A 13,062-nucleotide genomic window follows, 5' to 3' on the forward strand; every position below is an offset into this window, starting at 1 on the left:
CTCTTACGTAAGCTAATTAATCGCGTGGTAAAGCTCCCTCGCGCGGAGCTCTACGCAGGCGCGTCGCGTTGCCTGGTCAAGCCATCGTCAATTGGAGACCTTATTCTAGAAACCCGGCAGCCAGGTGGCTTCGCCTTTTTGTCAACTTCTCTTCATATTTGGACCTTTTTTGATGTGAGCATCATGCCGGCCGATATCAGAAGCTTTTTTGGTGGCAAGTCGAGCCAAGGCTCCAACTCGTCTCCTGCAAAACCGCCTGCGAAGAAAGAGGTATGTATCCTATTATGTTTGCGGATACAAAATCGCTGTGCGCTTTGCATGAGTTATTGTTAATTCTTGGTGAACACAGGTGCCGACCCGGAACAAGCGTAAGATCTACGATCTATTTACAACAATTAAACTGCTTTATTGACTAGATGCAGGGAACAGGAAAGTGGTTGATGATAGTGACGAGGATGATGTTGTAGCTACAGAGGCACCCGCCCCGAAGCCCAAAGCTTCAAGCAAACCGTATGCTCATATCCTGCCCTGAGATGTAGCATTTGATGGCTAATGCGCTATCATAGGAAGCCAGAAGAGCCAGCAGGAGAGCCTACAACGGCATCAGACTATTTCGCCTCAAGTAAGAAGAGGGGAAGGCCGCCAAAATCCGCAAACAAAGACCCCGAACCATCGAAGAGTGAAGCTGCGAAGACGGAGAGTCCCAAAGCTACCAAGAAGACTACGGAGCGAACGAGCACCCGCCGCGACGCAAAACCGGCAAAGCCACTCCTCGACGATGATAAGCTAGGCGATAATGATATTTTTGCGACGGAGTTTAACAAGCCTGGCAAAGGAGACGACGACTACAAGGAGGAAGACGACGATGAGGATGACGATTTTGATCTTCCTGTGAAACCCATCAATGGAGCTCGTGGTCGACAAGCGCCCAAGAAGCGCTCTGCTTTGGACGATTCTGACGATGACGTGGTAATGGAGGACGCGCCTAAGAAAACTACGAAAGCTACGGCCACTCCAAAGCGCAAACGGAAATCGGAAGCCGTTGACAAGGACGACGATAATGAATCGACTCCAAAAAAAACCACCGCTGGTACAAAAGCAAAGAAGCCTAGAGCATCAGCTGCGAAACAAGATCAGCCGGAGAACAAAGAGATTCAGGATATCTTTGACAGCATTCCCACAGTGAGGCCGCCTACGCCTCCCCCAAAGACAGACGACAAGAAAAAGTTCCAGTTTGGAGCACAAAGATCACGGTCTCCTGTGTCAAGTGATGTCGTAATTCCATCCGGTGCTGAAAACTGTCTCGCCGGACTTTCGTTTGTCTTCACAGGTGTGCTGGACACCCTTGGTCGCGATGAAGGTCAGGCACTCGTCAAGAGGTACGGTGGCAAAGTAACAACAGCTCCCAGCGGGAAGACGAGTTTTGTCGTTCTCGGAAGTGACGCTGGACCAAGTAAACTTGCCACTATTCAGAAATTCAATCTCAAGACTATCAACGAAGAAGGGCTGTTTGAGCTTATTCGACGTCTCCCCCCCAACGGGGGCGATGGGATAGCGGCCGAAAAGTACGAAGCAAAGAAGAAGGCAGATGAAGAAAAAGTTCGACAAATGGCAGCCGAGATCGACAGGGAAGAGAAGCGCAAGGAAGCAGAGAGACGCGAGGCCGAGAAACGTAAAGCAGCCAGCACCAATACCCCGAGCACCCAGGAAACCAAGGAGACCAGGCCTGATGATCTGCTCTGGACTTCGAAATATGCCCCTACATCTCTCACTATGATGTGCGGCAATCAGACTAATGTTCAAAAACTTCAAACGTGGCTGAGAGATTGGAGAAAGAACGCGAAACTGAACTTCGCGAAAGGAGGCAAAGACGGATCTGGTACCTATCGCTCCGTTATGATTCACGGACCCCCTGGTATTGGTAAAACTACGGCGGCGCATTTGGTTGCGAAACTCGAAGGCTACGATATCGTGGAATCCAATGCGAGTGACACGAGAAGCAAGAAGCTTGTCGAGACTGGTCTTCATGGTATTCTAGACACCACCTCGCTGCAAGGCTACTTCTCAACCGCTGACAAGAAGGTCGAAAGCAAGAAGAAGAATCTAGTGTTGATTATGGACGAGGTAGATGGAATGTCCGCTGGTGATCGAGGAGGCGTTGGGGCAATGGCTGCCATAGCAAAGAAAACCCAGATCCCAATTATTCTCATCTGCAACGAAAGACGACTGCCGAAGATGAAGCCTTTCGATGGAACGACCTTTGAGATTGCATTCAGGCGGCCCACTGTTGAGCAAATTAGAGCCCGTCTTCTGACCATTTGTTTCCGTGAAGGGATGAAAATCCCGCCGCAGGTTCTAGACAGTCTGATTGAGGGAACGCACGCAGATATTCGTCAAGTCATCAACATGCTATCGGCTGTCAGGTTAGACTCCGCTGAACAGAACACCGCGAACCTCGACTTCGACAAAGGGAAGCAGATGTCGAAAGCTTGGGAGAAACACATCATCCTGAAGCCGTGGGATATCGTGGGCAAGATTCTGAGCCCTCAGATGTTCTCGCCAAGCTCAACAGCTACACTCAACGACAAGACCGAGCTGTATTTCAACGATCACGAGTTCAGCTACCTCATGCTCCAAGAGAACTACCTGAAAACAAGACCGACCCGCGCCAACAACTACGATGGCAAAGAGCATAAGATGAAGATGCTAGAGCTGGCGGACAATGCGGCTTCAAGTATTAGTGATGGCGACCTCGTTGACCGGATGATTCACGGTAGCCAGCAGCAATGGAGTTTGATGCCAACGCATGCTATGTTCAGTTTTGTGCGACCAGCCAGCTTCACATACGGTAATATGATGGAGCGTCCTGGATTCACTAGCTGGTTGGGTCAGAACAGTAAACAAGGTATGCTTTTGGTCCTGAGGTTACTGGCTTCTAATGGTGACTAACTATGTCTAGGGAAACTCTCACGACACGTGAAAGAAATTCAAGGGCGCATGCGCCTCCGCGCATCCGGAGACCGCCACGAAGTTCGGCAACAGTACATACCCCTGCTGTGGGACAAGCTCGTTAACCGGTTGATGGTCGACGGTAAAGAGGGCGTTGAGGATGTGATTGACCTTATGGACAGCTACTTCCTGACTCGGGAGGACTGGGATGCGCTCGTCGAACTCGGGCTTGGTCCAATGGATGAGTCGAAGGTCAAGCTGGAGACGCAGACCAAGGCTACGTTTACACGTCTTTACAATCAGCGCTCTCACCCGCTACCGTATATGAAGGCTAGCAATGTTCTGGCGCCCAAGAAGGGCCCGAAGGAGAAGCCTGATATTGAAGATGCCATTGACGAGTCGGATGATGAAGAAGTTCTTGCGAACGATAACAAGGACGATGAAGAGAACGAAGAGATCGATCTCAAGAAGGACAAGCTCATTCGGGTACCGAAAAAGACTGCTGCAAAGAAGGGTACTGCAAAGGGCGGCGGCTCAGCGAAGGGCAAGGCAAAGTCCAAGAAGGCCGCTGAAGATGATTTTATTGACGACAACGAAGACGCGCCAAAACCTAAGAAGGCACGAGGCAAAAAGTCCAAGGCTTAACGCTTGGGTTCTCTCTCATTGATGGGATATAGTTACAGCGAATGTAGGACTTTGTATCATAGACATTATAATCAAGCGGAAACATTCTGTGAATTCGCGAAGCCAGGACTCTGTGCTTTTAGATCTGCAATCGTAGCACGGGATATACCGTTGAGACAGTGTCGATCTGGTGCAGTGGCGGTTGAGACGCGGTGCGATGGCTTGGCTCATTTCTGGGGGACGGAGATTTGGAGGCGGAGTCAATGCGCCAACGGCCCTTCTCCCCCCTCCTTGGTTCATTCCCCTTACCAACACAGTGCGCACAACCAGCAGCTACGCTTCCCTGGTGCGCCATAGGGACTAGCAGTCCTCTTTACCGAAGTATCATTCCTTCCTTTCATTCTGCATCGGTCAGGCTGGCCCTGTCCGAGTTCCCTTCCCTTTGCTCGCTCCGCTCCGCACGCGGCACGCCCAGCGCATCGACAAACCCAATCTCACTCCGCGAAATGAGAACACAGGACATCTGTGGTACTTTCACCCAGACCTCATTCTTAGAATAGACCGGGATCGCCCGGTGCATGGTCCTGACTATCTCACTTGTCACTCCTTCACAGTGAATGGAAAATGTCTCTCCTTCATAACGAAGAGTAAGGCTGAACCACCCCCTCGAGGCTTACACTGGCAAGCCTTACATAGGAAGATGCTGACAGATTACAGCTTTACGATATGGCAGCTGCGCACTTCTTACCTCTCTACGATCAAGGACGGTATCGGCGACAGACTTATCAACGTGAACCACTCCGTCCTCAACACCCCCGGATTTCGCGCCGCGGGATGGCCGACTGCCTCGGCGAACCACCCCACGCAACTTGCGGCGAGCATTAAGCGAACATATTCTCCTCCGATTCCTACGACAACAGCAGTTTCGTCCGAGTACTATAATCTGAGTACTAGGGATCTGAATGATTCTCGAGGGTTCGGTTTCGGCGACGACGGAGAGGACGATGAAGGGGGTATGGTAACGGGGAGGTCTACTACAGATGGCATCGTTCGCCGAAACCCGCGCAGCGAAAAGCGACTGAATCGACGGCAGCAAAGGGAGCAGCAGAAGGCTAGAGATATCGAGGAAGAAGACAGCAGTGATCTGAGCGACGAGAGCGACGACGATGCTGAAGCTCCACCTCCGCAAAGAGTTAGCGAAGAGATTAAGTTCCAGAAAGTACCTGTTCGGACGAGAGCAGGGTCGTCGCCTATCAGAGCAACTGATCGACAAGAAAGACCGCAGGTAATGGTTACGCATCCTTCGCAGCCGTCATTGAACAGCCACTATCGCACTGGGTCTCTGGGAACGCCGCCGGTGGCTAATGGTCGTCCGCGACGGGATACGACGACGACAACCACGAGCAGTGATATGTCCTCGGACCATGAAATTGATTCAGCGACGGCCATGGGCTATAGAAGACGCCAGATTCATTTCTCCGGTCAAGATCAAGTCATTGGGCCAGCCGACTTTGGAAAGAGCAGTGACGGACTCGAGCAGTTGGATGAACAAGCTGAAGACTCTGATGCTGCGTCAGTGGAAAGTGCTCTATCGTCAGAATTTGACGCCACAGCTGGGTCTGCATCGATTCTTGGAGGCATGGGTATGACTGGGTTGACCTCTTCATCGCCAATCGCTTTGATGCACAAACTGCCCCAAGGACCTAGCTCTCAGGCCTCCTCTCCTCGGAAGCCGAAAACTCCAGCACCTGAAATGCAGGATTTACCACCGCCTCGGCCAATTAGTACAATACAGCCTGTCAGCCTGCTTTCTACAGCCCTAAATGCCCGTGCCAAGGCGCCAACGAATCCGGTTGAGAAATTTGCTGTACTTTCGGGCAAGGGTCTTACGGATGCATTGAACATTCGGTTATACTTGCCGTTCTCCTCAGACCCTGAAGATCCTCTTGACTTACCACTGGCTCGAGAGTCCAAATTAGGGGATCAACCAGCCCCGGTTACTGTTGTGGAGGCTATCGGGTTGGCACTTTGGAGATACGCTGAAGAGGAGCGAGAACCTGCCATTGAGCGAAATAAACTCAATGTTAACAGATGGGCGCTTCGAATGGTTGAAGATGGCGAGGTCGAATATGATTTCCCAGCATTGGGTCGAACATCGGACATGACGGATTTTACGTCCAACAACAACAGCCGAGGAGGAGGGATGCGCGCTCGGTCCAGAGGGAAACAGTATGATGAGTTTGCTCTGGTGGAGGCTTCTGATTCGGAATTTGAGGACAACGAACGGCTATACCCAACAGAGAATGCCTCCGCTGCGGCTGAAGACGCGGGAGAGCCATTGCCTGCAGCCCTGCCTGTGCCGGCGACCCAGCCGATTCCGCAGAACAAAGCGCCGCGTTCGAACCCGATTCTTGGACAGCCATTCTCTTCTGCGCTCAATGATAATACCCTTACGCCGGCTGATCGTCCAGCGGTGCCTGTCTCTCATGCTACACCTCGTCTTGGTCTTTCGAAGACGCTGAAGATCCGCTATATCAACCTAGAAGCCTCTACCCAAGTGACGACCCTCAACACTTCAACAGACAGCTACATAGCAGAAATCCTGGATTCAGTCTGTAAGCGATGGGGTTTGGACAAAGGAAACTACCTGCTCAAGGTCATGGGCTCAAGTACAATCGCACCACTGGACCGCACCGTGGAAGCACTGGGCAACATTACAGAACTGGACCTCGTCCGGCGACGCTTCGGCCCGCAGGCATTAACAGGATCACCTGTGAGCTCTTCTCCAAACGCACCACTCATGATCGAGAACCCCGCAGTACCAAGCAAGAAAGGCAAGAAGAGCGGACAGCGCATGCTGCACCCCCTTACACAGAAGCAGGATCTCATCGGCGGCTACTACCGACGCTACTTCGTGCTGCGCAAGCAATCTATGGGGTTCACGACGTCCCTACATCGGGTCCTGACATTCGACAATGACTACATGCACGTCATGCCTGCAGACACGGGTAAAAATGGGTCTGACACCAAGACACGGTCGATCAGCTTCAACGACGTGGTGGGATGTAAAGTAAGTCGTCGACACCCAAAGAACTTCCGCGTGGTGGTGCTGCGAGGCAACGACGCGACAGAGCAGAAGCGGTACGACTTTGAGGCGCGCAATGCGCTCGAAGCGGTGGAAATAGTGGACGAGATCAAGAAGAATATGGCGCATTATCGAACTTGACGTGACGTTACATAGCTGAGGTGTTCTATTATTATATCTCTCTCTCTTTATGGGTATTTTTGGGTGCCATTGGTTAGGTAGCTCTTAGCAGGTTAGTGGGCAGTGATTGTTGAATTTCCAGGGTGGATGCATGAAGGCCGGGGGCTCCTCTTAAGAGAGTTTTCTTGACTCAGTCGGGCTTTGTTTTGTTTTGTTTGGCGTTGCGGCAGAGCACGGTACCACAGCCTCGAGTATCCAGTCTCGAATCGAATCCAGTCTTCACGACGCAGGTCTGACATTTGCAAACTTTATACATTAAAGCTTCGCAGTGCCATGTGGTTAAGAACCTAGGTACGGAGTAGGTAGTGCACAGTATGGGGTGGTTCGGGAGCGCTATGAAGTCATCGCGAACTAGTGGTGATCTCACTGGGGGGGGCGCGACCTAGTTAGCTTAATTAGCGAACTGCGGACCCTTGTAGGCGTTGAGCTTGAGGGCAGTAAGTCGGTCGGTGTGAGCATCAGCTTAGAAGCGAGATTTACTCTTTGTATGATCCTGCTGGCCAAGGGTAAGATCAGTAGAAACAGCGTAGTGAAAGAAGAACAAAGAGGAGAGATAGGCTTGGGCAGTGGTGGATCAAAGATTCATGTTGACGCAGTGAAGGGAAGTCTGAGTCTGAGTTGCAGTTTGCAGTTGCAGCATCAACCCCGCTCCCTCTCTGCTCCCAGTCCAGTGCTCCCTTTGCTCTGCTGCTTCTTTCTTCGCCCCCGTGTTCGCCTTGTCTTGTCTCAGCTTTCCCTTTAGAGATTTCTCCCTCTCCCGCTGCCCTCCTCATCGTTATATTATATTTACTTATAGTCGTACTGCTACTACTCCGGGGGCTATTCTTCGTATCTGAAACAACGTCCAATCGTCCAATACGAAGCCTCATCGCCCCCGTACGTAGCTCCAACGACAAGACGAGACGAAGCCCAGCCTAGCGCCTGCAGCCTTCCACCCTGGGCCAACGTCTCACTGTCTCACATTAATCCGGATCTTCTCGAACTAGACAGGGCCTTCCATCCCCGATGCCTACTCTCGGGGGTCTTCTCAAGAAACGGCGAACGAAGGATTCGCAGGACCTCTCCAAGGAGCTCCAGGCTGGAGGTTCCACCACTGGCCACACGGCGACGTCACCAATCGCTGCCGAAGATACTGCTAATACTGGCTCCCAGTCCCAGTCCCAGTCTCAGTCTCAGTCCCAGTCGTCTCACAACAACAACCACCACCACAACTTCTTCCACCATAGCAGCCACCACTCCAACAATTCGGCGAACTCGGGTAAATCGGCCTCCCACGCCAAACACTCCTCCAACCACTCCAACGCCAGTAAACCCGCCGACGGGCAACCCGCCTCCATGCAATCCCCCGCACCCCAGCAGCAGCAGCAGGCTTCCACTACTTCCGCACACTCCAATTCCGCCCACGGCCATGGTCACAACAGCAATGCCGCCAGTATACACAACATTATAAACCCATCGCAGAACAATACCCCGCAGGTCAAGCAGACTACAGAGCGCACCACCAAGGGGAAGTACACTCTCGAGGATTTTGCGATTCAGCGCACGCTTGGCACAGGTAGCTTTGGGCGTGTCCACCTTGTGCAGTCGAAGCACAACCACCGTTACTATGCAATTAAGGTGTTGAAGAAGGCGCAAGTCGTCAAGATGAAGCAGATTGAGCACACGAATGACGAGCGACGGATGTTGAATCGCGTTAGACATCCTTTCCTGGTCACACTGTGGGGGACTTGGCAGGATGCGAGGAACCTGTATATGGTTATGGACTTTGTGGAGGGTGGAGAGCTGTTCAGCTTGTTGAGAAAGTCTCAGGTAAACTTTCTTCATTCTTGAAGAAGGGTAGGAGGGGTAAGCTAATGATGTCCCAGCGATTCCCTAATCCCGTCGCGAAGTTTTATGCCGCCGAGGTGACTCTGGCGCTGGAATACCTCCATTCCTTGAACATCATCTACCGTGATCTCAAACCCGAAAACTTGCTGCTCGATCGTCATGGCCATCTCAAGATTACGGATTTCGGTTTCGCGAAGGAGGTGCCTGACATTACCTGGACTCTCTGCGGAACGCCCGATTACCTCGCCCCGGAAGTTGTGGCTTCCAAGGGTTACAACAAATCTGTTGACTGGTAGGTCATTTTCGAAATACTCAATTGAGCTATGCTAATTGTTCAGGTGGTCTCTCGGTATCCTGATTTTCGAAATGCTGTGCGGTTTCACACCCTTCTGGGACCAAGGGTCGCCCGTCAACATCTATCAGAAGATTCTCCAGGGTAGGGTGAAATTCCCGCCGTACCTCCACCCCGACGCTGTCGATTTACTCTCACGCCTCATCACCTCGGATCTCACCAAGCGGTTGGGTAACTTGCATGCCGGCTCTGAGGACATCAAGAACCATCCATGGTTCTCAGAGGTTACCTGGGATCGACTGCTCAGGAAGGAGATTGATGCGCCTTATGTTCCCCCGATCCGAGGAGGACAGGGTGATGCAAGCCAGTACGAGAACTACCAGGAAGAGACAGAACCTTATGGCCAGGCCGGGGAGGACAGGTTAGTTTTTTTTTTTTTTTTTTTTTTTTTTTTTTTGTGTTAAGGAAGCAGCTGCTAACAGGAATACAGCCACGGCCACCTGTTCCCCGACTTCTAGATCCTACGACTCATGACTCAATGATTTCACGCTAGACGGCTCTATTAGAACTCAAGCTTCTGACATATATGGAGGGCGTGCATGCGTGTGTGCGTGTGGAATGTGAAGATGTGGTGCTCATGCTCAACGCGATATGGCGTAATGATTTGAGTGATGTGGAGTCATTGAGATTCTTCTCCTGCTTCTCAGTCTTGATAATCGCTGGTCGAATGAAAATTAGCGTCTTCGATTGAATTGAATCATACTAGGTTTCGCCCTGGCATTGGTTATGCGGAAAAGCGTGCTGTGTTGCTGTTTGAGGTTATTCGTTCCTCTCCTGCTCTGTTCTGTTCATGTGAGCTTCTTCAACCTCGATGGGTTGGCAAGTGCTCGCCCGGTTTGCACATTCGGTTCGGTGGATATTGTGGCTATTTACCTTGTTGATTTCTTTCTGTGTCGAGTGTGTCTAGGTCTCTGGTGTCGCGCTAGTTTTGGAGGAGGCCAAGGACGGGTGGGGGTCACCGGACCCTGGCTACCTACGCCGCTGTGCTGCAGTGGGCAGACGAGCTCCAATTTTCAACAATTCTTGGATATTCTGCAGATAGCACGGAGCTATTTTGGTTTCTTGTCACTTCATTGTTATTGAGTGAGTGAGGAGGTTCTGTATAATCTGTGTAAATACTTCTCAGTTTCTTCCACTTGAAAAGTATTCATCTGGTAAATCAGATAACAATTGGCCTGGTACAGGCTAGTTCTTCTATACAACACCATATCCATATTTCATTCCATTGATGCGATGATCCAATCCACATCATCTCCAATGTCTAGTACATCCCATCCATGCCACACATTCCAATCATATCGTACAAATCTCCCCCTCCATCAACTTCAATTATAGATCCAAATCCAAATAATCCCTTAAAGATCCGACTCAGACATACCCCCCGTAGCCAACGCATTAGCAGAAACCATATCGAGGCCCTGCGCGGAAGCCTTCTCCTTCGACAATCGGCTGAGGTAGGCCTTGCTCGAGACGTTCCAGAAGGAAATGTACTTCTCCATGCATTGCGAGAGGCAGGCCGATTCGCCGCTGGACATTGAGGAGCCGGGTTGCGGGATGCACGCGTTGAAGCAGTGCTCATTTACTTTCTAATCGTCGAACAAGATGTGGTTAGTATCCGAAGAAATGGATGGAGTGGGAGTCTAATTGGATGGGTTGTTGACGGGCACGTACTCCGATCAGGGCCTTTGCATTGGCGATGGCGGCCTGTGTCTGAAGTTGCTTAAGCACCTCGGCTTTGATCTGAGCTTGCTCGGGGTCTGAGGTGGCGGGGGCGGCGGAGGAAGAGGAGGAGCCGAAGAGAGCCATTGTGTCTAAGTTATATATGTCGTGTAGAGAGGGGGAAGTAACGAAGTCGTGTAATCCAGGTGAGGAAGAGCTGTTGTTAGACGATGATGTCGACAGGATCTGAGCAAAGCCGGGATCCAAAAAAGTGTGGCTAGTGTCCGCGGCGAGCTTCCACTCAGCCTCATCGGCACTGGCAGCTAATTAGCCTGCGCCACAACCGACTACCAATTGAAGAGAAGTTGACACCTAACTCCTCAGGCCGGAATGATGTCTACTGTAGTGTGAAGCTTGCCTGTGGCCTGTGAGTGGCAGTGTCTCTGATCTGTCCACTACTACTCTACACTGTCTTCCTCCAAAATTACTGACCTTGCACACTTGCAAGCGCCCTCAAGAGGCTACCTATTTCCCTTTCTCACTACCGACGCGGTATTCCTTCCTTTGCTTGACGTGCTTGCTTGCTTCTCACCTTGTCGACGAACCTACTCCGTTCTCCTACCGTCCGCTACTCCGCTGTTGATCCCTGGTGCCAGGTGGAGGTATACAGATTACAGTTCTAGGGCCAGCAGTTGAATGTCCCGGTGACATTGAGGTTTTGCGCCTATAGTCTATCGTTCCTCTCGATTTTGATTTTTATTTCGTCTTACGTCCACGATCCTTTTGTTTACGAGAACAATGTTGCTCCCGCGGGTTTCGACGCTCTTGTCGGCTCTTGCTGGTCTTGCGGCCTTGCCGGCGGTCAATGCCTATGATGGGGATGAGAATGTGAAGAGTATTCCGGTTTGCTGCACCTTCTTGACTATATGCAGTGGATCGATTTGCTAATTGCTGTATAGCTCCGGACTCACAGTCTCTCTGCTGTGCGTTGACCTCCCTCCTCTCTCCGCCCCGCAAACAGCCTGCCCTCTGACACTAACACCGCACAGCCATACTTGGATTCAGACTTCCAAAGCCGCTGGTTCGATTTTGGTGGTGATACGGTTATTCGCGCGGACAAGTACGTACACACATGCCCCTCCGCGTTCGCAGTCTGGACCACGTTGGTCAAAGCTTAAGCTAATGTGGGAAACTTTGAAACAACAGGTACATCCGTCTCACGGCAGACCGGCCATCGCAGCAGGGATGGATCTTCTCTCGTGTTCCTTTGACCGCGACGAACTGGGAGGTGAGCGGAATAGATTGGGTATTTCTGGGCGACCTCATCGACTGACGGCTTGCTTCAGATCGAATTCGAGTTCTCCATTCAAGGAGAGGGAAACCTCCACGGTGATGGCTTCGCCATGTGGCTCACCAAGCAGCGCGCCACTCAGGGGCCAGTCTTTGGCTCAACGGATAACTTCGAGGGCCTGGGTATCTTCTTCGACACATACAAGAACAACCGCCCCGGCACGTCCTTCCCCTACGTCATGGCCATGATGGGCGACGGCCAGACCTCCTACGACCAGGCGCACGACGGCAAGGCCAATGAACTCGCTGGATGTTCCGTACGTCCACAAATACCTACTTCTTATGCATGACAGAACTGACTGTACCTAGGCCCGCGGCCTCCGCACAACCTCCGTCCCCACAAAAGCCCGCCTCACCTACTTCCAAGACAAATCTCTCACCCTGGACCTCCAATACAAGTCCGAGGGGACCTGGACAAACTGCTTCACACTCACAGCCCCAGAAACAAACATCGCCATCCCCTCCGTCGCATACCTCGGTTTCTCCGCTGAGACCGGCGAACTCTCCGACAACCACGACATCATCTCCGTCAAGGCCCAGAACTTGTACAACGTCGGTGGGTCGAAGGGCACCGGCGGCAGTGGACCACCACGCAGCGCAGACCGTCCTAACAGAAACAAGGGCAAGAAGAACCAGGGTAGCTGGTCTTGGTTCTTGTTCAAGGTGTTCTTCTTCATTGCGGCTGTTGTTGGTGGGTATGCTGGGTGGACTGCGTACCGGTCTAGGACGAGATACTCGCGGTTCTAAGGGGTGATTGTTGGTTGAAGCGATGAGATGCTGTAGGTGGTGATATTGTCGATTGGTGTGGAAGTCAATAAAATGCAGAAGCAGCAAAAACATTCAATCTGCTGTTCTATATACGCCTTACCCGGTTTTCTCCCTTCCTCTTTCTTCCTACTTTGCATAGCCGTTATGTACGCGTATCATGGGATCTACTGTTCTTTCTTCAAGTCATGAAACAAGGTTTATGCAAACAAACGCTATGTAAACAGGGGTATCTTTGTAAACGCCAAAGCCATGTCATGCCATGCCAATG

General features: G+C 51.6%; 5 protein-coding genes across 5 annotated transcripts; 4 read left to right on the forward strand and 1 right to left on the reverse strand.

The window, feature by feature from the left end:
- The first annotated feature begins 72 nt into the window (after positions 1-72).
- On the forward strand, positions 73-3,685 carry BDV14DRAFT_167280 (replication factor C subunit 1). Its single transcript, XM_073767651.1, has 5 exons — positions 73-270; positions 350-368; positions 423-510; positions 567-2,905; positions 2,960-3,685. The coding sequence occupies exons 1-5, from the start codon at positions 184-186 to the stop codon at positions 3,592-3,594; spliced, it is 3,168 nt and encodes a 1,055-aa protein (XP_073631505.1). The 5' UTR covers positions 73-183; the 3' UTR covers positions 3,595-3,685.
- Positions 3,686-3,882: 197 nt separating this feature from the next.
- On the forward strand, positions 3,883-7,208 carry BDV14DRAFT_167281 (Sin1 family protein). Its single transcript, XM_073767652.1, has 2 exons — positions 3,883-4,220; positions 4,291-7,208. Exons 1-2 carry the CDS (start codon positions 4,198-4,200, stop codon positions 6,797-6,799), a joined length of 2,532 nt encoding a protein of 843 aa, XP_073631506.1. The 5' UTR covers positions 3,883-4,197; the 3' UTR covers positions 6,800-7,208.
- Positions 7,209-7,712: 504 nt separating this feature from the next.
- On the forward strand, positions 7,713-9,609 carry pkaC (cAMP-dependent protein kinase catalytic subunit pkaC). Its single transcript, XM_073766392.1, has 4 exons — positions 7,713-8,647; positions 8,704-8,957; positions 9,004-9,378; positions 9,448-9,609. Exons 1-4 carry the CDS (start codon positions 7,844-7,846, stop codon positions 9,473-9,475), a joined length of 1,461 nt encoding a protein of 486 aa, XP_073631507.1. The 5' UTR covers positions 7,713-7,843; the 3' UTR covers positions 9,476-9,609.
- A 627-nt stretch (positions 9,610-10,236) lies between these two features.
- On the reverse strand, positions 10,237-10,958 carry tim13 (protein translocase subunit TIM13). Its single transcript, XM_073766391.1, has 2 exons — positions 10,689-10,958; positions 10,237-10,603 (listed from the first exon to the last, which is right to left on the reverse strand). Exons 1-2 carry the CDS (start codon positions 10,821-10,823, stop codon positions 10,373-10,375), a joined length of 366 nt encoding a protein of 121 aa, XP_073631508.1. The 5' UTR covers positions 10,824-10,958; the 3' UTR covers positions 10,237-10,372.
- A 165-nt stretch (positions 10,959-11,123) lies between these two features.
- Positions 11,124-13,053, forward strand: BDV14DRAFT_167285 (legume-like lectin family protein). The gene is made up of 6 exons (XM_073767653.1): positions 11,124-11,579; positions 11,636-11,659; positions 11,726-11,796; positions 11,883-11,964; positions 12,023-12,283; positions 12,336-13,053. Exons 1-6 carry the CDS (start codon positions 11,475-11,477, stop codon positions 12,771-12,773), a joined length of 981 nt encoding a protein of 326 aa, XP_073631509.1. The 5' UTR covers positions 11,124-11,474; the 3' UTR covers positions 12,774-13,053.
- The last annotated feature ends 9 nt before the right edge of the window (positions 13,054-13,062 follow it).

Source organism: Aspergillus stella-maris (genome assembly GCF_047715825.1).
Source record: "Aspergillus stella-maris strain CBS 113639 unplaced genomic scaffold BDV14scaffold_8, whole genome shotgun sequence".
Lineage (NCBI taxonomy): Eukaryota > Fungi > Ascomycota > Eurotiomycetes > Eurotiales > Aspergillaceae > Aspergillus > Aspergillus stella-maris.

Excerpts from the sequence above, each read along its gene's own strand:
- pkaC (XM_073766392.1), top strand. The coding sequence starts at position 7,844 with ATGCCTACTCTCGGGGGTCTTCTCAAGAAACGGCGAACGAAGGATTCG. Across the intron at positions 8,648-8,703 it reads GCTTGTTGAGAAAGTCTCAG|CGATTCCCTAATCCCGTCGC; the intron begins GTAAACTTTCTT and ends ATGATGTCCCAG. Across the intron at positions 9,379-9,447 it reads GGCCAGGCCGGGGAGGACAG|CCACGGCCACCTGTTCCCCG; the intron begins GTTAGTTTTTTT and ends ACAGGAATACAG.
- BDV14DRAFT_167285 (XM_073767653.1), top strand. The coding sequence starts at position 11,475 with ATGTTGCTCCCGCGGGTTTCGACGCTCTTGTCGGCTCTTGCTGGTCTT. Across the intron at positions 11,660-11,725 it reads GGACTCACAGTCTCTCTGCT|CCATACTTGGATTCAGACTT; the intron begins GTGCGTTGACCT and ends AACACCGCACAG. Across the intron at positions 11,797-11,882 it reads ACGGTTATTCGCGCGGACAA|GTACATCCGTCTCACGGCAG; the intron begins GTACGTACACAC and ends TTGAAACAACAG.
- BDV14DRAFT_167281 (XM_073767652.1), top strand. The coding sequence starts at position 4,198 with ATGTCTCTCCTTCATAACGAAGA. Across the intron at positions 4,221-4,290 it reads TCTCTCCTTCATAACGAAGA|CTTTACGATATGGCAGCTGC; the intron begins GTAAGGCTGAAC and ends GACAGATTACAG.
- tim13 (XM_073766391.1), bottom strand. The coding sequence starts at position 10,823 with ATGGCTCTCTTCGGCTCCTCCTCTTCCTCCGCCGCCCCCGCCACCTCA. Across the intron at positions 10,604-10,688 it reads ATGCAAAGGCCCTGATCGGA|AAAGTAAATGAGCACTGCTT; the intron begins GTACGTGCCCGT and ends TTCGACGATTAG.
- BDV14DRAFT_167280 (XM_073767651.1), top strand. The coding sequence starts at position 184 with ATGCCGGCCGATATCAGAAGCTTTTTTGGTGGCAAGTCGAGCCAAGGC. Across the intron at positions 511-566 it reads CCCAAAGCTTCAAGCAAACC|GAAGCCAGAAGAGCCAGCAG; the intron begins GTATGCTCATAT and ends GCGCTATCATAG. Across the intron at positions 2,906-2,959 it reads GGGTCAGAACAGTAAACAAG|GGAAACTCTCACGACACGTG; the intron begins GTATGCTTTTGG and ends AACTATGTCTAG.